The sequence below is a fragment of the Hyaena hyaena genome, unplaced genomic scaffold (genome assembly GCF_003009895.1).
Source record: "Hyaena hyaena isolate Hyena2069 unplaced genomic scaffold, ASM300989v1 scaffold_127, whole genome shotgun sequence".
Lineage (NCBI taxonomy): Eukaryota > Metazoa > Chordata > Mammalia > Carnivora > Hyaenidae > Hyaena > Hyaena hyaena.
In genome coordinates, this window is record NW_024080758.1 from 2,516,360 (window position 1) to 2,540,368 (window position 24,009).

Sequence of the window (24,009 nt, forward strand, 5' to 3'; positions counted from 1 at the left end):
CCAGACAGGGCCCTGTCCCACCCCTGCGAGGTGGCCTGAGGGGCCAGAGTCTGCCACTGCCTGGGGAGGGAGGGTGAGGAAAAGGAGATGATCTGGAAACTGGGATGATCTGCCGAGGGATCAGGATAAATGGGAGCCTGGGGCGCCCGGGTGGCTTAGACGGTTAAGCGTCCGACTTTCGCTTAGGTCATGATCTCGCGGTCCGTAGGTTCGAGCCCCGCGTCGGGCTCTGTGCTGACTGCCAGCTCAGAGCCTGGAGCCTGTTTCAGTCTGTGACTCCCTCTCTCTGACCCTCCCCTGCTCACGCTGTCTCTCTCTCTCTCTCTCCTAGAAATAAATTAAAAAAAAAAAAAAAAGATAAATGGGAGCCTGTCACTCCTCGTGTCTTGGGTTGAGGCCAGCAGGACGCAGGATGCAGGGCACAGGTCTTGAAGGTGTGAATCCCAGCTGAACCGCTGACAGTATGATCACGGCCAGTTTCCTTTGTCAAAACCTAACAAAACCACTTTAATGAGCTACACTTGAGATACGGTAACATGCACATCTGTGGTCAGTCCTGCCCTGTGTATACACCCAAGAAATCAGCAATACCGTAGGATACTGAGAATATCCCTCACCCTCAGTTTCCTGGGGACCCTTTGGAATCACCCCATCCAGCTCCCCTCCCTCCCCCTCCCCCCACTCAAGCAACCACAGAGCTATTTCAGCTCTTACCCTTTGCCTTGCAGTTCCTAGAACTTTATTCGCATGAAATCCTGTCTTACAGCCTGTGCACTCTTGGGTGGCACCTTTCACGTAGCATCATTGTTCTGAAACTCAGTCACTTTGTCACATGTATCAGTAGTTCAGTTATTCTTTTTCTAAGTAATAGACCATCGTCTGCATATTCCCCTGCTGATGGCCGTGTGTGCCAGCTCCACCGTGGACGTTCTCGTGCAGAAATTGTGTAGATACTCATGCCCTTGTCTCGTAGGGAAATCCCTAGAACAGAATGGCTGGACCGTACGGTAGATCCCTACCAGCTCCCCCACCGGCTCCCCCACACTTAGGGTGGTCAGTCCTTTTAATTGTAGCCTATTTATATAAAGGCATACAGTAGTACCTCACTGGTTTTAATCAGTCTTTCACTAATGACCAGTGGTGGTTAGCATGTTTTTATGGGCTCGCTTGGCACCCGTATATCTTCTTTGATGAAATGTCTTGTGCCCGCTTTGAAATCGTTTTTGTCTTATAATTAAGTTTTGAGAGTATTTAGTATAATCTGGATACAAGGCCTTTGTCAGATGATATGTTTTGCAAATATCTTCTCCCAGTCTGTGGCTTACTTTTCCATTTTCTTGGCCATGTGTTTGCAAGAGCAGAAATAGTCCATTTTGGTGAGGTCCAGCTGAGCAGTGTGTTCTCCTAACCCAAGGACAGGAAGGTTTCATATTATGCTTTCTTCTAGAAGTTTTATCATTTTAGGTTTTGTAGTTAGGTCTTGGATTCATGCTTTTCATAAAATTGTACAATGTATGGATTAAAGGGTTTTTTGCAAATATATGCATGTGTGCATGTGTGTACTCAGAAAGCAATATCTTCATTTTGATAAAAATGTTTCTGAAAAACCGGCTAACATCATCCTGGTAATGGTAAAGGACATGCGTGTATATATGTATATATATATATATAATTTATATATTTATATATATATGTGTGTATATATATATAATTTATATATTTATATATAAATTATATATATATATATTACATATATGTCTCTCTCAAACATTAAAAAGAATTTAAGAAGTGGTGAGAGTGGACATTCTTGTCTTGTTCCTGATCTTAGAAGGCATTTGTTCTTTTACCATTAAGTATGATGTTAGTAGATTTTTTCAGAAACTCTTTATCTCACTAAGGATATTGCCTTCTATTTATGCTTTGCTAAGAATTGTTTCCAGGAATTGATGTTGAATTCTGTTAAATATTTTTCCTGCATCTACTGAGTGAATCATGTAGTTTTTTTAGCTTGTTAATATGGTACTATATGTGTGTGTGTGTGTGTATATAGAAAGAGTGAGAGAGAGAGAATATTATATATATTATATAGCATAATAGGACATATATACGTATATGTATGTGTGTGTATATATATGTTTCCAGTACCATTTGTTATAAAAACCGCTTTTTCCCTACTAAATTCCTTTTGTTAAAAATTATTTGTCCATATTTGTGTGGATCTGGTTTTGAACTCTCTATATACTGTTCAACTTATCTATTCATCTATCTTTATACCAATACCACCCTGTCTTTATTTATGGTGACTTTATAATAAGTCTTGAAATCAGATACTGCACTATTAGCCTTCCAATTTTGTATTTATTCTTAAAAATTGTTTTGCCTAGGGGGCCTGGGTGGCTCAGTCGGTTAAGCCTCTGACTTCAGCTCAGGTCGTGACTTCACGGTTCATGGGTTCAAACCCCAGCACGTTGGGCTCTGTGCTGACAGCTCAGAGCCTGGAGCCTGCTTCCGATTCTGTGTCTCCTTTGCCCCTCCCCCACTCACATTCTGTCTCTCTCTCTCCCTCTCTCTCTCTCAAAAACAAATAAACATTTAAAAAAAGTTGTTTGGCTATTCTAGGCCCTTTGCCTCTGCATATAAATTTTATTTTTTTTAATGTTTTTTATTTATTTCAGAGAGACACACACACACACACACACACACACACACACACACAGTGTGAGCAGGGGAGGGTCAGAGAGAGAGAGAGGGAGACACAGAATCTGAAGCAGGCTCCAGGCTCTGAGCTGTCAGCACAGAGCCTGACGTGGGGCTTGAACCCACGAACCGTGAGATCATGACCTGAGCCAAAGTCGGACGCTCAACCGACAGAGCCACCCAGGCGGCCCTCTCCATATAAATTTTAGAGTCAGCTCCTTAATTGACTTTGTAGATCACCTTGTACCAAAAAAGCCTGTTGGGATTTTGAGTGGGATCACACTGAATCTATACATCTGTTTCTGGAGATTAACATCTTAACAATACTGAGTCTTCTGATTCATGAACACAGGTCCTTAGGTCTTCATTCATTACTCTCTGCAGTGTTCGCGGTTTTCAGTGTACAGATCTTTCCTTTGTCCGTTTTATGCATGAGTATTTCGTACTTTTACCCCATCGTAAATGGGATTTTACAGTTTCAGTCTCTAGTTGCCTATATAGAAACACGGTCGATTTTTGTCTGTTGATCTTGTATTCTGCAGCTTTGCTAAGAAACTCTATTAGTTCTAGTTGTTTTCTGTGGATTCTCTTAGATCATCTGCAGATGATCATGTAATCTGCAAAGGAAGACGATCTGACTTCTTGCTTTCCAGTCTGGACATCTCCTCTGTTTTCTTGACTTTACTGGCTACAACCCTCAGCACAACACTGAATAGAAATGGTGAGAGCAGATGGGCACCTGGGTAGCTCAGTCGGTTGAGCATCTGACTTCGGGTCAGGTCATGATCTTGCAGTCTGTGAGTTCGAGCCTCACATCAGGCTCTGTGCTGGCAGCTCAGAGCCTGGAGCCTGCTTTGGATTCTGTGTCTCCCTCTTTCTCTACACCTCCCCTGCTCGGACTCTTGCTCTCTCTCACAAACATTAAAAACATTTTTTAAGAAGTGGTGAGAGTAGACATTCTTGTCTTGTTCCTGATCTTAGAAAGCATTTGATCTTTTACCATTAAGTATGATGTTAGCAGTAGATTTTTTCAGAAACTCTTTATCACGCTAAAGATATTGCCTTCTATTTATAATTTGCTAAGAATTGTTATCAGGAATGGAGGTTGCATTTTGTTAAATATTTTTCCTGCATCTACTGAGTGAATCATACAGTTATTTATTTGTTAATATGGTGAATTATATTGATCGATTAAAATGTTTTGTTAACCAACCTTGCATTTCTGGGATAAATCCCACTTAGGGTAAAAAAAAATACTTCATATATGTTTATAGATACAATTTCTTAATGTAGTTCTCTAATTTGTTCAGAAATTTTGTGTCCATGTTCATGAAAGGTATTGGTCTTTAGTTTTCTGTTCTTGTAATTTCTTTGTCTGTTTTGATATCAGGGTAATCCTCGCCTCATAGAATAAATTGGAAATATTCCCTCCTGTTTAATTTTCAGGAAGAATTTGTGTGGAATTGACATAGCCTTTTCTATTCGTATACTTTCTCATCTCTTCAGTGTTTGCTTAGATTCACCAGTGCAGCCGTTTGACCTGGAATTTTCCCTGTGAAAGTTGTTAGCCACAGATCCTATTTCTTTAATGGACACAGATCTGTCAACTATTATTTCTTGAATGAGCTTCGGTACTTTCTATCATTCAAGACATTTGCCTCTTCTTTCAAGTTGTCTAATTGACTGATGTGACGTTTCCTGATTATCTTTTTGATATCTGTAGAAATTGTAGCAAGACCACATCTCCCATTCTCGACATTAGGAATTTGTGCCTTTCTCTCGGCCTTTCCTATCCATCATTCTAGAGATTTATTGAGGCTTTTGGCTTTGTGGATTTTCTCTATTGTTTCTTCTTTTCTCTTCCATGGATTTCTGCTTTTGTGTTCATTCTTTCCTTTCTGCTATTTGTTATTGAATTTGCTCATTTTTTTCTTATTGCTTAAAGTGGAAGCGGAGATCATTGATTTGAGACTCTGTTGTTCTGTTGTCTTCTAATCTAGGCATCTAATACTGTAAGTTTCCTCCTCTGTCCTTCTTCAGGGATCCCACAAATCTGGAGATGCTGTGTTTCATTTTCATTCACTTAAAAATGCTTTTTAATTTCTGTTTTGAGTTTTTCTTTGACCATAGGTTATTTGGAGCTGTATCCAAATATTTGGAGTTTCAAAATATTTGGGAATTTTCCAGATAATCTTTCTGTATGGATATCTAATTTAATGCCATTGTGTCAGAGAACATACTTTGACGTGAATCCTTTAAAATTTTAGACTTGGCTTATGGACCAGAATATGGTCTATCTCAGGAAATGTTTTGTGTGTATTTCAAAAGAATATGTATTCTGCTGTTGTTGGGTTGAATGTTCAGTAAGTGTCAAGAACAACAAGCTGGTTGGCAGTGTTCTTCAAGTCTTCTTTGTCCTGACCAGTTTTCTGTCTATTCGTTGTATCGGTTATAGAGAAGGGGTTATTTGAAACCTACAGCTATACTTATGGGCTCACTTATTCTTATAGTTCTATCAGATTTTGCTTCATGCATTTGAACTTCTGTTATTAAATGCATAAGTATTTTTGATTGTTAGAACCTCTTGCGGAATCCTCTTCATGAAATGTAACTGTTTGCTTCTATTCACATTTTTTGTCTTAAGTTTCTTTCATTTAACATTGATATAACCACTTGAGCTCTCTTACGGCCACTGTTTGTGTGGCATATAGCCTTTCCCACTTACAGTTTTAATGGATTTTTTTCTTTATATTTGAAGTGCATTTCTCATAGGCGGCATATGGTTAGGCTTGCTTTTTTATCCAGTCTGACATTTTCTACCTTTCAAATCAGACTATTCACACTGTTTACACTTAATGTGATTATTGACATGGTTTAGTCCAAATTATTATTTTTCTATAGGTTTTCTATTCAACTTGTCTGTTCTTTGTTTTCCTTTACTAATTTTTTTATCTGCCTTTTTTGGACTTATGGAGTGTTTTTAATAATTTTACTTTGTATCCTCTGTTGGCTTATTAGCTATAGTTATTCACTATTTACTGATTGCTCTAGGGTTGAAGGTATACACCTTTAAGTGATTAGAGTCTTCTTTCACGTGATCTTCTAGCACTTCCTGTATGGAATAGGAACCCTGCAATAGGGCACTCGTCTATTTCTTCACTTCTAAACTCTGTGTGATTGTCAAACTTTTAAATTTTGCACATGTTCTAACCCACACATTACACTGTCATTTTTGATTTAGCAGGTTGATTATCTTTCAAAGAGATTTAAGTAAGGAAAAATGCATATTTATTGGTGAAGTTATCATTTCCACGGCTCATTTTGTGGGTTTGCTTTTGGTAAATTCTTTTTTTTTTTTTTAAGAGAGAGAGAGCGAGCACATGCGTGAGCAGAGGAGGACAGAAGGAAAGGGGAGAGTGGATCTCAGGCAGGCTCCATGCTCAGTGCGGACCCCAACGTGGGGCTCGATCCCACAACCATGAGATCACGACCTGAGCCAAAATCAAGAGTCGGACCCCCACCGACTGAGCCACCCAGGCACCGCCCCTCTTTCAGCTTTTTGAAGTCTGAAAAAGCCTTTATTTCCCTTTGTCTTAGCGTGAGACTTTTGTTGGACATATAGTTCTAGGGTGACAGTGTCCAGCACTTTAGAAAGGTCACTGCACAGTCTCACCTGTATGGTTTCCGACAAGAAATGCCATCATCCTTGTCTTCGGTCCTTTATATATAACCAGCTTTCCTCCCGTGGCTGTTTTTTAAGATTTTTCTCCTTATCAGCAGTTTTAGGCAGTTTGGTTAGGATGCACTTCTGTGTAGTCTTCTTCATGTATCTTGTGATTGGGGCTCATGGACCGTCTTGGATCTGTGGGTTTATAGTTTTCTCAAACTGTTTTTATCTTTACATTTTCTCTCTGTGTTTCATTTTAGAGAGTTTCAATTACTCAGTCTTCAAATGTATAAGTCTTTCCTTCTGTAATGTCTACCCTGCTCTTGATTCAGTGTGTTTTTCAACTCACACATTGTAGTTTTCAGCTCCACATAGCTGCAGTTTATGTCTTAATATATCCCATGTCACTACTTTTCAAATATGTGAAATCCTGCCATAACTGTTTTTAATGTCCTTCACAGTCAATTCTATTATCTCTACGAGTCAATTCTTCTTGGTTTCAATTATCTCTTCATTATGAGTCTCATTTCCTTGCTTCTTTGCATGCCTGCTTATTTTTGATAGATGCTGGACACTCTGCATTTTGTAAATCTCCTGAAGCATTGTTTTGGCATATAGTTATTTGTAAACAGTTTGACCTTTTCTGGTCTTGCTTCTAAGATTTGGTAGCTGGGGCCTGGTCAGTGCTACTTTAGGGCTAAGCGTTCCCCACTTGTGAGGCTCTCCTGGGTCCCCTACCTGGGGCCCTGTGAACACTGAGGTTTCTAGTCCGGCTCTTGGGAACAGGCACTATTTCTGGCCTCATGTGAGTGCTGTGCACTGTTACCTCGAATCTTTTCAGGTGGCTAGCTCCCCAGCCACGGGGTTCCCTCACATGCCTGTGCTGACCAGTACTCAGGTCAGTATTTGAAGGGGCCTCTGCAGACCCTAAGTTCCCTTCTCTCTGTACTCTGTCCTGCCAGCTCTTGCTGTGTTGGTCTCCCTGGACTCTCTGCTCTTTCTCCTTGATGCAGGTAGTCTACCACATTCCTCCCCATCCCTGTGGCACATCCCGGAAACTCTCTCTCAAGGCAGTAAGCTGACACACAGGTAGTGCTGCCTTCTATGTTCCCCGCCTCCCAGGGTAACTGGCCTTGACAGTCCAATGTCTGGTGTCTTACAAATAGTTGCGTTATACATTTTGTTTGCTCTTAGGTAAGACAATCCGTCTGGTCCCTGTTATTTCATCTCTGCCGGAAGCAATGAGCAAGCTGATTAACTTCTTAACTTCTGTTTTCTCACCTATATATATTTTTTAAGTTTATTTATTTTGAGAGAGAGCAAGTGAGTGAGCGAGCATGCGCAGGGTAGGAGCAGAGACAGAAGAAGAGAGAATTCTAGGCAGGCTCCACACTGACACAGCACAGAGGCTGACATGGGGCTCAAATTCATGAACCCATGAGATCATGACCTGAGCCGAAATCAAGAGTCAGACGCTTAATGGATGGAGCCACCCAGGCACCCCTTCCTCATCTATATTTTAAAAAGGACAAGAGTCATTAGCTTATGGTTTTGCTGTGGAAATTGAATGAGACTGATGTTTATACAGCTCTCAGCACTTGGCAGATACTCGGCAAATACTTGGGTCTTTCCCTGTCTCTGCACCTGGCTGTTACTTCTTCCTGATTTTACCCTGGATTATCAACCTGATTCCTGGCTGAGGTTTAGGTCAGAGTCTCTATGCTGATCAGCCAAAGCACATGATCACTCCTGGACTATTCGATTCAACTCAGTCAGTTTCAGAGCTCTTCTAGCCAGAGGACATGTAGGTGAAACCTTATTGTCCTCTTACTGGACATTCACCTTCTCTGAAATCTCCAATTCAACATTCCAGAATGATTCATTTCTTAGAGGAGGGATGTCAGTGGGTTTTAGGTCAGTGATGTGCAGCGCACAGAATTTAAGGAGGACCATGCTGTTTGCAACCTAGCATGATTTTGTTGGGGTTTCCTACTAAGTCGTATGTTAACCTTTTACTTCCCCTTTTATTTTTCCCTCCGAGTTCCCAAGGAGCTCCAGTGCTTACCAGACGAGTGTTTGCCGGGACCTAACCACTTCTCTCTTCTCTTGTCTTATGTCAGTGTCTGGAGGCCGCAGCCGCCTGCACCTCATTGATCTCGGCAGCTGTGTGAAAGCTCTTAGCAAGAATCGGGAAGGAGGCTCAGGGCTGTGCCTCTCACTGTCTGCTTTGGGCAATGTCATCCTGGCTCTTGTCAACGGCAGCAAACACATCCCTTACAAGTAAGTGACCTTCTGCTGGCTGAACGGAATGGGGTGAACATGGAGCCAGGGCTGGGTGTGGGACCCTTGGTCCAGTGACCTCCCTGGAGAGGCACGTGACAGCCTGACCGTCTGGATGGACCACTTTACAGCTCAGTGCCCAAACCAGCCTTCGCTAATGAGCACGTATCACATGACCTTCCAAATTCAGAAGCTGTGAAAATACTTAAATTACTCCAATGCTGACTCTCAAGTCAGATAATTGGGCACTATCTCAGTTGGGGTGCCCTGTCACACTCACCATTGCCAAATGATGGTCACCATCACACAGGTGCCTCATAGTGATGAGAGCAAAGGGCAGAAGGTTGAACCACCCTTCCCTTAGAATAGGGCTGTCATATCTAACAGATAAAAATACAGGATACCCAGGAAATTTTGCATTTCAGATAAACAACAAATAATTGTTTAGTGTAAGTGTGCCCTCCAGTATTGCTTGGACCTTTGAAAACCCATATTTTATCTGCCTAAAGCTTGGGGAGTTCCCACCCACCTCTCCTGCAAATGTTTACTCTGCTTCCAAGATCCTTTCCCTCTTCCCATTATGCTCCATGAGGAGGAAATTAGAGCCACTCCTAAGTCTGGAATAGCCAAAGACCGGCCATGTCCCCTGTGCCCATGAGTGACCCAGGCCTGGAGCCACCGGTCTCTACTATCACCCAACTCAGCTTTGCCCTTGGACAGCATGGTGATGGTGGTGGGTGCTCTCTGCCCGTTTGGGCCCCTGCCAGAGTCTGGTTGCTCCCCCACTATCATCTGAACCTTCACTCACCATAGACTGACAGTTCTAACTGCATGTCCTGTCTGCATCACAAGGATATGAGCCTCAGAATGGTATGCGTGTGAAAGTTTTATGTAAAATCGAGAACGTGGTGGCCAATAATTAATGACAATCATCTGGTTGAGCCTACCTGCATCTACTTAATGGGAATAACGCTTATAGAGTTGCCATGAGGATTAAGCAAATGTATGTGAATCTTTTTTTTTTAATCTGTAAAATCATGCACAGTGTAAGTCACTGTTGTGTGGGAGGAAAAAGATAAGTCAGGCTGGGGCATTTATTCGACAATGAGTGAGACTGGGGACGAATCCTTGTATCTTCCTTCTTCTCTGCCCTAAAGTGATGTCGGCACCCGGTGGACCATGTGTAGACTGACTTTAGGAGTTAAAGGAGCAGGTATAATCCAATCTGTCTCAACTCCTGAAAGTTGGAAATCTAGTTGGATAAAGCCAGACATGGTTTTCGCAGCCCTTGTGAGGACACTTTTCCATAAGGAAAAATTTCAAGTTGAAGGTTTATAAAGTTTTATTTGGTATCATTTCTGCAGTTGAATAAACTCAACAGGAAAAGAAAGAAGGGGGGCGCCTGGGTGGCTCAGTCGGGCAAGTGTTCGACTTCGGCTTGGGTCATGATCTCACGGCTCTTGAGTTTGAGCCCTGTGTCAGGCTCTGTGCTGCCTGGAGCCTACTTTGGTTTCTGTGTCTTCTTTGCTCTCTGCCCCTCCCCCACTCGTGCTCACGCGCGCACGCTCTCTCTCTACCCGCCCCCTCTTTCTCATAAATCAGTAAATATTTTAAAAAAGAAAGAAGGAACGAAGGAAGGAAGAGATGGAAGAGGGAAGAGAAAAGGATAAAAAAGAAAGGTCTCAGTTGCCTTCCCTGTCCACACAAAGGGAACCATGTCTATTGGGGTGGTAGTAAGATCATGATGTAAATAAAATCCAACATACCATCTTATGAGGTCACTGAGTACATGTTTTACTTCTGTATCTCTCACATTGTTTCTGTGGAGTGATATGCCTTCAGGATTTCAGTAAATATTTGTTGAACCAGTGACGGGGGGGTTGGGTGAATGTAAGCATGCGAAATTGCTTTTACCTCAGATAAAGTAACTTCCCTTTGTTAAAAGTCAATTTTATTGTAAACAATTAGGGAAACATCAAGAATTGTGTTTATTAGTCGTTCAAGGGCACTTGTTCAATTAAATGTGAGGTGACGTCGGGCAGTCTCCACCACCAGCCTCCTGCCCCCACGCCTCTTCCCTGCAGACGTGCGTCTGCTTCAGTTCTAGTTTTCTTCTCTCGATGCTAGCTGTGTGGGAGTGGTGATTAAGTTGTGGGGGTGTCTGAAGTAAGCACAGACTTAACATAGATTCAGTGTCTGCCCGAAATCTACAGTGGTCCCACCCTGGGGACCATCCTGGAGATGGAGCGCTGGGAAGCACGGTGGCCGAGCCGTCAGGCCAGCTCCGTCCTTCCTCAAACCCTCACCTGGCAGTGACTTGTCCCACCCAGTCCCAGCGCCTCCCAACTCCTCAGTGCCCATCTTTGCATCAGAGCCTAAAAAGACCCTTGCTGTAAGAGCACCTCTGTCTCAGCCACAGCACATTTGCAGTAAATGGCATCCGTAAATCACATTTGCAAAGCGATTCGTCAACTAGAAACTCTCCTTCGGCAAGGTCCAGGAGAAGAAAGCAAAGATTTCCTCAGATCACCCAGCCGGTGGGGGGGCAGACCGCGTCACTTTTTAGGGCCCGGAGGCCTTGGTGGTTCTGAGCCCGCATCGTCTGTCCATCCATCCATACCCCCCACCCCCAGTCTCATCAGGCTCTGTGATATATTAGCTGCTTTTGCTCCGCACGACATGGGGTGCTGAGCACAGCGGGAGGGCCCAGATTTCCTTTATCAATTCAGTCGAGGCTCTAAAGCCACATCATGCAGCATTTTGTTAGCATACTAAACACCTTTCAGGCATCAGCCTCATCTTTGCGGGAGAAGGAGGGGAGGTTTCCTGCCCTTCCGGGGGGTTTCTCTGTTTCTCACTCACTCACAGCAAAAACCAGAAACCTGACCTCCACATTCGGTACCCTCCCCCACCCCTGCAACACAGGCACAAAAACCCACTACCTCGTCATTTGTCACCCTAGACAACTCCACGCTTGGAACCGGCATTACTTGTGTTTGCTTCTGGGAAATTAACCGGAATGTGCACAGAGGGGATATAGCCTGTCCTCATTTGTCGTCATCCCTGTATCAGGCGATTTGTCATGTGAGCAAGCTAGGATGTGAGTTTGGGTTCATTATCCATCCCAGGCACTCCCGGGGGCACCTTAGGTGTGCCCTGAATGGTTTTGACTTTGCAAATGATCTCGCCTTTGTAGATGTCAGAACGGCGCAGAATGGGTTCCCAGCCTCTGCCATTACCATAGCACAGGCTTGCTGGCCACCCCAAGGGCTATAAATCAACCCTAGATGGTGACACCATTCAGAAAAGCACATGGGGAAGGTAGGAAAATGGCGAGCGGCTCCAGCACCCTGTCCAGCTCTGCACTAGCGGGCTGCGCAGGCGACTCACTCCCTCACTTTGGGGGACCTCTTGTCTGGGGAAATCTGTTGTAGTCCGAGCATTTTGACAATTCATTTGCAAATTTTCTTCCAAGGCTCATTACAGCTGCTGGCTATTTCTCACCATGTCTTGGACACCAAGGTGATAGGGGTCTTCCCATTTGGTGGATGAGAAAAAGGAGGCGGAGGTATTGAAATCAGTTCCCCTGCCAAAACCCAGTATTGCAGACGCATACTTCTGGATGTGGCCCCCAGAAGGGCAACCACACAGATCTGTTGGTGTGAACTTGGCTTTGGCTAAAGTGCTATTATGTCCCAGCTGATCTGTAGGACCACAGTCTTTCCAGAGACTTGGAAATTCTTTTTATTTTTAATCTTTTTAATGTTTGTTTATTTTTGAGGGCGAGAGAGAGAGACAGAGCACGAGTGGGGGAGGGGCAGAGAGAGAAGGAGACACAGAATCCGAAGCAGCTCTAGGCTCTGAGCTATCAGCACACAGACCAACACAGGGCTTAAACTCATGAACCGTGAGATCACAGCCTGAGCCAAAGTCAGATGCTTAGCCAACTGAGCCACCCAGGCACCCCAAGACTTGGAAATTCTAACCGCCACCCAGTCTCTCAAAATAGAATTTTTGGTCCCTTTTCGACGCTGTCCTGTGAGGGATACAAACCCTTAGGAAGCTTACCCTCCTCCACATGGTCCCGCCTCAAGCCCTGAAGCATCTACCTTCATTCTCAACTGTTGCTCCATTTGGAGAAACAATTATTTAATAGTCCAAATGTCTATTTGTGTCTTTGCCAACAATATGCTTGTACTGTGTTTCCAGGCACCAGCTATTTTATAATGTCTTGGTTTCCATTTACTATAAGAGGTCATGGAACATTCTTCCGTGACTCTTGTGTCCCCACGACTCTCTTCCGAGTCCACTAGAGGCCTGGCTCTGCATTACAATCCCAGGGAAGAAGTGATGCTCGATACCTTGCTTCAGCGGGTTTGGTCCGTGGTTCAGGCCAAGACTTTCTCCTAGTTTATCCGCGTCATTCACTGACGTGTCTGGGGCTCAGGATCACTGAGCCTCCCCCTTCTCTGTGGTGAAGCTGCTGAGAGATGCAGGGGGAGCCTGAGGCAGGCGTTATCATGACCTTCAGACCGCAAGCCGACACCCCCATAGGGCTGTCCGCTCCACAAAAGCAATAAGGAGCCTGCCATCAGAGTCTGGGATGGGAGCACTTTTCCTCCTAAGGCCCCAGTGAGGTCAGGAACCAAGGTCACGACTAAGAAGGTGCCAGCTTTGGAGCAGTTCATTTAAACCAGCGAGCAGCCCTAAAAGCTCAAATTCAAGTCCATGACTGGTGGAGAAATGACATTTCGTAAACAGAGGCAGCTTTGCCACAACGTCCACACCTCTTTGCTGAACTTCATGAGGCCTTTCCAGGACGTGCATGCTTTGAGAGAGATTTCCTCTGAGTAGCCACTGAGAGGGTCTCTACTTGCCCCAAACTGGAGACCCTCTCATCCGGGAGAGGGACTATGGATTGAGTCCCACATTGTACTGATCGTACTGATGTACAATATTATTTCCCCTGGTTGACCCAGGAGATGATGAAAGGTTTTGTTTTCATGGATCTTCTTTATGCCTAATATGCAACCAAATAGATATTTTCCAGGAAAAATGCAAAGAAATAACAATGACCCACATTTACTGAAAATCGCACGTGATAGAAATGCTGTAAGAATCTGCGCGCAGGCGCATGTGTGAGATATGAGAGACACGCATATTTAGCAACCTTTAAAAGTACATTAATGCTGTATTATCTCCTCCTGATTTACAGGGAGAACATCAATTTAGAACTATTTGCACAAACTCCAGGTACTGGTTTATAGCATCCCCTGTTTAGAAATAAAATAACTGAAGTCTCAGGTTGCCAGGCAACCACGGCAATGATAATTCTTAGTATTGCTGCTTCAAAAATACTCATTTTTATACATTTTAATGACTGCTAGGATGCAGAGAAAGTGAGTTCAGAAAATCACCGGGATGTCGAGGTGCCCCCCACCTCCCTTTATGAGATTTTAGCCCTTGTTTCTTTTTTCTTCCTCCTTGCTCAGTCTACGTCCCTGGCCAGTGGTGTCTTCATATTTAATTATGAGCATCTCCAGAGATTGATATCCTCTTCTTAAGAGTTTAGGCAGCAGCCACCAGTAAATGAGGTTAGTAACCGCCAGGTTTTTCCAGAACCACACAAGTCATTCAGGGAGAAATGAGGTTGTCTGGGAGCCGGGGTCACAAGCCCCGGGTTCAAGCATGGGTCCTTTCTCCCCTGGTCAGACACACAAACTCTACATGTCCTCCTTCTCATTCTCCAGAGGGCCACTGGAGAGGAGCCTCACGGATCTAGGTCCCTGACTCAGTCACCATCTCTTGGCAGCAAAGCCACAGGCTGCCTTTTCTTTGTCAACCATGGCTCGTGCCCACGGGATAATGGGCCATGTGGTTGGAGGACTGGGTAGAAATTAGGAGATGCTTTCATTTCCCTCTTGGCTTCTCAAGAAGTTTCCTTCCTTTCAGTTCAGTCTCAGATTACGAATGAAACTCTCTTCCCTCCAGATTCTGAACCAACTGGCAAATATGTACAAGAATATGATCAGGAGTCAAAACCCTCTATGCTTAATCCTAGTATAGGGCAGGGGAGTCTTCTGTCCCTCCACGAGCCAGACACCTGGACTCACAAATGGGCAGAATCAGGTTGGCAGGTGGTCACTTACCCCAACAGCCACGTGGCTCAATTGCAGGAGGGAGCGTGTGCCTTGCAGAGAGGGAGTCAGACGGACAGACAGAGAGCATTAGGGCTGTTCCTGCCCAGGGTCACATTTACCAGACTCACCAGCCAGACCCTTTTCCTGCCATGGGAAGACGTGAATAAGAGAGCAGAAAGAAAGGTGGGAACATTTTTCTCGATCTCACCGAGGGGACAGAGGTTCCTAATTTGTGGACTTGCTGGGTCCTAGGGAGAAGAAGAAAATCGTTTCCAATACTTGTTTTCTGGTTTCCCAGCAATGTTCCAGGTAGCTGGCACGCACTCCCATGAGCTCTGAGTGAGGCTCATTTCACAGTGTGAACATGATGGTAATAGTTCACAGTCATTGTCTTACTGTACATCAGGAACCATTCCAAAGGTTTAAGAGGCATTTAATTCTGCCGACAGCCTATGACATGGATGCTATTGTGGTCACACTCCTATTACAGATGGAGAAACTGAGACCAGAGGAGTACATTAACTTGTTCCTGTTTACACGGCTGGTAGGTGACAGACTGCTTCACTGGCCCCTGGTGAGGCCCCACTTCCTAACACAGTGTCCACAGTTCTGTGGCGCTCTGTCGGGAGCTGCTGGAATCACAGAGGAGGTCAGACAGCGGATCTGTTGCAGAGTCAGGCGTGTGTTGTCTGTGGGAAGTAAGGACATAATTCAATGGGCTGGGACAGCTGTGAGGGCAGGGTCAGTCTCCAGGACCTCCACTCTGCTGGGATGGCTAAGCCGGGGCTGGCTGACTCTGGGAGAGCCGTGGAGGTAGGGAAAGGGGATTAGGGAATGTAGAGAAGAGAAGGCAACCCAGTCCACTGAACCAAAACCAGAACTACCCGATTAGATCATTGGAATGAACTCAGAATTTATGCGCAGGACCCGAGCCGGAAAGTTGGAGAGCAGGGCTCAGCTCGACCTCAGATGGCTCTCGGTGGAACCCAGTGGTCTAAATCCTGAATTCTGGGCTGCACTAACAGATGCTCTCTGCAAAATCTCATAAGATGGTTTCCTTTCTTAATTTCTTCAGTCTTGCTCATGTGAGAGCCTGGCAGTCGATGGAGCCTTTCCACATGCTCATTAATGGGAAGAGCTGCTCTGTGATGCTCTCTTAGGCTGTAGGACCCTCAGGACCCCCACGCAGCCCTCCTGGCTCACTGGGTGGGCGTCCAGCATGAGAAGAATGACCGTGTCCCATGCTGGGGGTGTCCTGCTGACAAGACAGAGTTTCTGGCCCCCTCTAGTTTCTAGGACGTGGTTGGCAGTTTCCAGGAGGTGTGTTGAGACGTTTCCGAGTCAAAAGACTCCTGTCAGAATAGGAGAGATTATCACCCAGCCTGTGTCTTCAGGTTTTGCCGGGGACAAGAAAGGCAAGGAAGGGGTAGGCTGGAGGTGAGAATGACGTGAGCTGTCAGGGCACGAGATAATGAGCTTCCGCGAACACCAGGCTGATAATAACAGCTTTGGGGGTTTCCACAGTTGGCAGCTATCAGCCAGAATTTGTGAAGTTTCTCCAGGCTCAGCTCCCAAGGAAATATGCAGTCAAATACTTGTGGTTTCTAAGAGGTGGCCTGCCACACGAGCTGGGGAGCCGATGCAGAGCTGAGACAGGGGAGCCCCTGGTGCGGGTCCTCTTCACCTGCTCCCCTGCCCTCCGGCCCCTCCTCCACCTCTGGCAGCCACCCATCTGTTCTCTGTACCCGAGTTCAGGTTTTTAAATTCCATGTAAACTAAGATCCTAAAGTATTTGCCTTTCTCTGTCTGGCTTCTTTCACTTAGTGTAATGCCCTCAAGGCACATCCCTGTTGTCACCGGTGACAGGATATAACTTTTTAATGGCTGGATAATATTCCACTGTATGTATACGTGTGCATGTGTGTGTGGTTTTCATTCATCCATGGATGGACACTGGGCAATGACCTTTTGTCAATATGGAAAGCTCATGAGTTTATTCAACAAGACTCTGGGTGCCTGATATACAGATAGGGTTGCTGCCTGATACAGACATTTAATTTAAGAGGATCCAGCCCTGTGTGAAGACACAAAGAGAAAAGAATTGCCTTAAGGAAGTGAATGCCTCAGGGCGCCTGGGTGGCTCAGTCGGCCAAGCGTCCAGCTTCAGCTCAGGTCATGATCTCACAGTTCGTGGGTTCGAGCCCCATGTCAGGCTCTGTGCTGACAGCCAGGTCAGAGCCTGGAGCCTGCTTCAGATTCTATGTCTCCCTCTCTCTCTGCCCCTCCCCTGCTCACGCTGTCTCTCTCTCTCAGAAATAAATAAAACATTAAAAATGAAAAAAGGAAGTGAATGACTCCATCTACAACTTTCCTCTGGGTCCATGGAGTCTGAGGGAGTGTGGAGTTGGGGTCAGATGCTTCTGTGCCCTCAATTGTATCTGTGTATCCCAGTCACCAGGGTGTGAGTCCGGTATATAAAGATACAGACCTTTCGTATAATATAACCTTTAAATATAAGGCAAGAACTTTTGGTGCTCAGCTAGAGCTGAGAACCATGATGTGTTCCCACACTGCAGCAAAACTTGACCGTATTGGATTTCATGAGAGAAGGGTTTTTTTTCCCCAGAGATTTTCAAGACTAAGGCTGATGAACTAACTTTCAGCGTACACTTTCGATCCCAAGTGGTCCATAGAGTTTAATTCCCTTAATCATGGAGCTCAGTGCTCTTTTGATCAGCAAGGTGGATTCTGACCCAGAGAACCTGGCTTACGGTTTTCAGGGACTGACGTTATTATATGTCAGATAGAGGCTACCAAGCATAGAGGAAAGAATTTGAGGAATACATAGCAGAATATCTGGAAGTTCTTTTATCCATTTGGTCATTCACTCCATTCATTCAAAAATATTTGTTGGATCCCTACAATATGCAGGACACTGGGGGATGTAATAGAATAACACGAACGATCTCCAGTCTTGGACAATGTACAGTCTAGCGGAGATGAGATGCAGATGTGGGCTTCCAGGTCCGACACCTGATGGTATATGGGCGCCAGCGCTCAACCACCACCATGGGAAGAAGGGTCCAAGTCAGGCAGAAGGAATTGGAAGGACGGTAGAAAAGGCTGTGTGGGCAGACGTGGTGACTCTGAAACCCTCTTCTCGTCTCCGGCAGTTTTTCATTCTCTTACACGCCAGATTTGTCAAGGTTTCCACTAACCAGCCTTTTTTTTTTTTTTTTTTTTAATTTTTTTAAAATGTTTTTTATTTATTTCTAGGAGAGAGAGAGAGAGAGAGAGAGAGAGAGACAGCATGAGCAGGGGAGGGTCAGAGAGAGAGGTAGTCGCAGACTCTGAAACAGGCTCCAGGCTCTGAGCTGGCAGTCAGCACAGAGCCCGACGCGGGGCTCGAACCCACGAACCGCAAGATCATGACCTAAGCGAAAGTCAGACGCTTAACCGACTAAGCCACTCAGGCGCCCCTCCACTGCCCAGCCTTTAAACGCCTGAGCCACTCACAGCCGCCCTGTCCTTCGCCGCCATGATGGAGTGTCTCCTGACACAAATCATGATAAACTGCTGAGCCAGATGCAAGACTCCGAATCCACCACTAATTGTTACCTTTAATGATAACTAATCATCATACCACCAGTCACGTTGCTCCCGGGAGAAAACAGCCCGAAGTTGGGGGCGGGGGGGCTCCAGGTTTGTTTGGGGCCAGTGCACAGAACGTTCCGGATGCCCTTGGACACCCAGAGGGCGCCGTGATCACTCAAGGATGGCCAGATTTAGGCACAATTAGGCATTAGAAGGAACGGAGCATACAAATGAGTTGGGGCTTAATTCATTAAGAAACTGTCTTGAGCGTTAATAGAGCTTCAATCAGAGTATCCAGCCATAAATTCTCACCTGTTCCACAGCCAACAGGTTCAGGCTCAACTGAGCATTAATAGATTTTTTTTTGGTCCATGCAAATGAGGTGATAATTTAGTTCATGTGTAATTGGACAATTTTCAAATAGTCATGTTCACGGAGCAGTTAAGTTGTATCAAACTGTCTAACCTACCAGTGATTCTTTACCTAAAACAGAGCCAGTTTCATTTTGATACATTAAAGAGAGTACTGGAGAGATAGAGATGGTTCTAGTAAATTTGTATTAGTAGGCTCTTTATTTTTGCTTGTCCTTAAGCACTTTCTCTTCCCTTACTCCCTACCAGTGAGATCAGTAAAAATGTGGGGGTGGAGGGTGTCTAGGTTTGGGATGAAAGGGGAGGTTGGGCCCCCAGCTTACAAGCATACATTTCCTAGTTTTATGCGCTGACATTCCAGTCTTCCCAAGGGTTATATGTGTGTGCCCTTGAAGCCCTGGGTCAGCTCTTTCCCTCAAACCACGTGTCACAGCTTACTGCTCCCGTGAACCTGGCCACCCCTGAGCATGAACTCCTGCACTCGGGACCAATAGCAGTTGTTGTTTTTGAGTGTTGAGAGTGTTCCTATGTAGTTTTCAGAACAGAGTGCATTACACTATACCCTTCGCTAGGGGAAAATGCCATGCACAGTTTCCTTCTGAGGATTCTCTTTGGGGAAGGCAGAGGAGACCAGGTTCGTGGCCTCCCACACAGCTGCCAGAATGCCAACTTAAAAGGCAAATCTAGGGGCACCTGGGTGGCTCGGTTGGATAAGCGTCTGACTTTAGCTCAAGTCATGATCTCACAGCTCATGGGTTCAAGCCCCGCCTCCTTTTTTGGATCCTGTGTCTTCCTCTCTCTCTGCCCCTCCCCCCTCTCAAAAATAAATAAACATTAAAAAAATTAAAAGGCAACTCTGATGTCACCCCTTGTTGAAATCCTGCAGTGCCTTCTTGTCGTCACAGGATAGAGTTCAAATGCTTTTATGGCCCGTGAAGCTCTTCGTAATTTGGGTCACAACCACTTTTCTCATCACAAAAACTGTGTAAAGCTTCCTGAACCCTCCCTCCACGTCCTCTCATGGCCCTATGTTTTGTAGATGCTATTTTTTCTGCCTACAAATGGCTTTGATCATCTGTCTGTTCAATGGCTTTGACCGTTCATTCATTCATTCATTCATTCATTGAATGGTTATCAAGAACATGCTATATTCCATACTGTCTTGGATTTTGTTCTTCCTTTAGACAGTTTCTGCTTATTTCTCTTCCATGTTTTCAATATGAAATCTGCCATATATATATAGATACAGAAACACATCTGCCCAGTCTGCAAAATAGCACATCAAACACCATGTGCCCACCACCCAGGTTAGGAAATAGAACATTTAGAAGGCCTCTGTGCTCCTCTGTGAGGACATCACTCTCCTGCCCTTCCCATGGTGGCTGCCATGCTGAATTTTGTGTTTACACTCCCCAAATGTGCCTTCTACTTTAACCATGTAAATTTGTGTCTGTAAAAATGTATATCGTTTAGATTTGTCTGATTTTGAACTTTACATAAATGAAATCATGCTCTCTTGGCTCTTCTGTAACTTCCTTTTTCTCAACCAATATTTCACTTCTGACATCCATACTGATGTGTGCAGCTATTGTTTATGAATTTTCTTTGATGTATGATTTTTCCATCGTAGGAGGATATCACCGAGTATTGGATCTTCTGTTTATGGATTTCCCCAAGAGATTTTTAAAAATTAATTGTCAAATTTTGTCTAACCCATTTCTGCATCTAATGAGATGATCATGTAGCTTTTCTTTTTTTAATCCTTTAATATGGTAAATTACAGTAATCCATTTTTAATATTAAAAAATCTTTGTATCCCTTCCTGCTTATTCTTCAAGGCTCCTTCAAATATTATCTCCTCTTTGAAGCCTTTTCTGATCTCCTTTCCTCCCTCCTGCTTCTTTGTTCCAGAAAAGTTGTTTCCCTCCTGAGATCCCCTGTGGCATTCTGAAGGTATTGTATTATAGGCCCTGATGTTATATTTTAATTATTTGTTTGCATACTTAGCTCTCCTATCATAGGAGCGCATCAAGATAATGATAGAGTCTTTTTTTTTTTTCAGGTTCCTTATTATGTTTGCACCAATTTGCATTAAATCTACCTGATTGAAACCCTCCTTTTTTTAAATTGAAATATGGTTGACACACAATATTACATTAGTTTCAGGTGTACAACACGGTTCTTCAATAACTCTATACGTTATGCTGTGCTCACAAGTGTTAACTGCCACCATCACAACACTGTTTCCCTGCCATTGACTATATTCCCTATGCTGTACCTTTTATCTCCATGACGTATTCCTTCCATAGCCAGAAACCTGTATCCCCCAGTCCCCTTCACCCAATTTGCCCAGCCCCCTAAACCCCCTACCCTCTGGCAACCAGTAGTTTGTTCTCAGTATTTGTAGGTCTTTTTCTGCTTTTATTTGTTAGTTTTCAGATGCCACATATGAGTAAAATCATATGGTATTTGTCTTTCTCTGTCTGACTTATTTCACTTGGCATAATGAATGCCCTCTAAGTCTATCCATGGTGTTGCAAATGGCAAGATTTCATTCTTTTTATGCCTAGTAATATTCCATTGTGTCTATATACCACATCTTCTTCATCCATTCATCTGTCGATGGACACTTGAATTGCTTCCATATCTTGCTGTTGTAAATAGGCAATAAATATAGCCAGTAAACATAGCCAATAAACACATATATCTTTTCGAGTTAATGGGTTTTTTCCTTTGGGTAGATTGCCAGTTATTGAATTACTAGAATGTATGGTATTTCTAGTCAACTTTTTCAGGAGCCGCCATACTGTTTTCCCCACAGTGGCTGAACCAGTTCGCATTCCCACCATCAGAGGACTTCTCCACATCCTCGCTAACACTGGTTATTGCTTGTTTTTCGATTCTAGCCATTCTGACTCATGTGAGGTGACACCTCACTGTGATTTTGATTTGCATTTCCCTGATGGTGAGTGATGTTGAGCATCTTTTCATATGTCTAGTGGCCATCTGTTTGCCTTTTCTGGAAAAATGCCTATTTGGGTTCTCTGCCTTTTTAATCAGATTACTTGGGGGCTTTTTGGTGTTGAGTTGTTTAAGTTCTTTATATATTTTGGATATTAACCCCTTGTCAGATACGTCATTTGCAGACATCTCCTATTCGGTAGGTTGCCTTTCCATTTTGTCGATGATTTCCTTTGCTGTGCAAAAGTTTCTTATTTTGATATAGTCTCGACAGTTTATTTTGAATGCTTTTGTTTCCCTTGCCTGAGGAGACATATCTAGAAAAATGTTTTTATGGCTGATGTAAAAGAGATTCCTGACTATGTTTTCTTCCGGGAGTTTTATGGTCTCAAGTCTCACATTTAGGTCATTAATCCATTTTGAATTTAATTTTGCGTGTGGTGTAAGAAAATGGTCCAATTTCATTCATTAGCACGTGGCTGTCTGGTTTTCCCAACATCATTTATTGAAGAGACTGTCTTTTCCCCATTGTATATTCTTCCCCCCTTTGTCATAGATTAATTGACCATATAATTGTGGGTTTATTTCTAGGTTTCTATTCTGTTCCATTGATCTGTGTGTCCATTTTTGTGCCAGGACCATGCTGTTTTGATAACTACAGCTTTGTAATACAGCTTGAAATCCAGGATGGGCACACCTCCAGCTTTGTTCTACTTCCTCAAGGTTACCTCTGCTATTCGGGGTCTTTTGTGGTTCTATACACATTTTAGGATCATTCGTTCTAGTTCTGTGAAAAATGCCGTTGGTATTTTGATAGGGATTGCATTAACTCTGTAGAGCGCTTTGGGTAGTATGGACATTTTCACAGTATTTGTTCTTCTAATCCATGAGCACCGAATGTCTTTCCATTTGTATCATCTTTAATCTCTTTTATCAGTGTTTTATAGTTTTATAATGTTTTATGGTTTTCCAAGTACAGGTCTTTCACCCTTTCAGTTAAGTTTATTCCTACATATTTTATTTTATTTTATTTGGTGCAACTGTAAATAGAATTTTTTTCTTCTCTTTATGTTATTTCATTATTAGCCTATACAAATACAACCAATTTCTGTATGTTAATTTTGTATCCTGTAGCTTTACTGAATTCATTAATTACTTCTAATCGTTTTTTTGGTGGACCCTACTTCTTTAGTAACAGATAGGAATCAGGCTTCTGCCTTCAACTCTTTGGTGGCCTGCCTCACTAACCCGGAAGACACCTTTGGGCCACCAGACTAGCTTTGTGGCCATCAGAACGCCACTCTCAGGGACACCTGGGTGGCTCAGGCAGTTAAGGGTCTGACTCTTGATTTCATCTCAGATCATGATCTCGTGGTTCATGAGTCTGAGCCCCACATGTCGGGCTCTGTGCTGACAGTATGCAGAGCCTGCTTGGGTTTCTCTCCCCCTCTCTCTCTGCCCTCTCCTCTGCTCATGCGTGTGCTTTCTCTCTCTCTCTCTCAAAATAAATAGACATATTTAAAGAAAATCTTTAACAGAGAACCCCATTTTCAGTGAGCACTAAGTGTGTCTTTTTGCAGTGATATCAGCTGCATAGGAGCTGGAGAGACATCGAAGCCATAGCTCACCTTCTCTAATCAAATATAGAGCAAAAATAGACTCACTCTGCCAGGTTTACTCTGGCGATTTATCAAGCATCTGTGATGGATAAAATACTATTCTGAGCATTAGAGCTTAGAGACCAGGAGGACAGAAGAAACCAGTATGCAAGTTAGAAGACAAGGTGTAGGCAATTAAAAGTCACATTGTATGTAGAGTATGTTCAAAGAAAGTTCCAGTATGTCATCTGTGAATATGTTCTCTGTAGCAGTAATAAATAATGACAATAGTAAAGATAAGATACACTATAGATTCTTACTTACTGTTACAACTCTCCAAATGTCTAGGATCTGGTAGAAGCACGTAGGTAGAAGCACGTAGGTCTTAGAGTTCGTTCAAGAGTTTTAGTTACTCAAACAGACCCTCCCTTTATAGTAGGCATTTATGGCCTGGCTTTGGAATTGGTGCCCTAGTGATCTAAGTGTAGGGACATTTCCAGGAATGTGTTGGAACTCTAAAGAAAGGCTGTCCTTGTGACCAGCTGCTATCCCCAGATTTGGGAATGGCAGCCCATCATTTGACAATAGTATAAAGTTCAAGTTACATCTAGAAGACCATGTTCTCTGATGCCAAAAAGCACAGGGTATGTGTGGAGGGGGCTTCGTCAGCTCTTGTGATTAACTTTCGGCGGTGGGCGAAG

The 24,009-nt window shown here is 43.9% G+C and overlaps 1 protein-coding gene across 1 annotated transcript in view; it reads left to right on the forward strand.

Annotated features, from left to right (window-relative positions):
• The window catches only part of KIF26B (kinesin family member 26B), a 464,415-nt gene that overhangs the window by 394,818 nt on the left and 45,588 nt on the right, over window positions 1-24,009 (forward strand). The window contains exon 10 of the mRNA XM_039237500.1: window positions 8,485-8,644. Within this exon, the coding sequence (XP_039093431.1) occupies window positions 8,485-8,644 (160 nt within the window). The remainder of the gene's footprint in view (window positions 1-8,484; window positions 8,645-24,009) is intronic.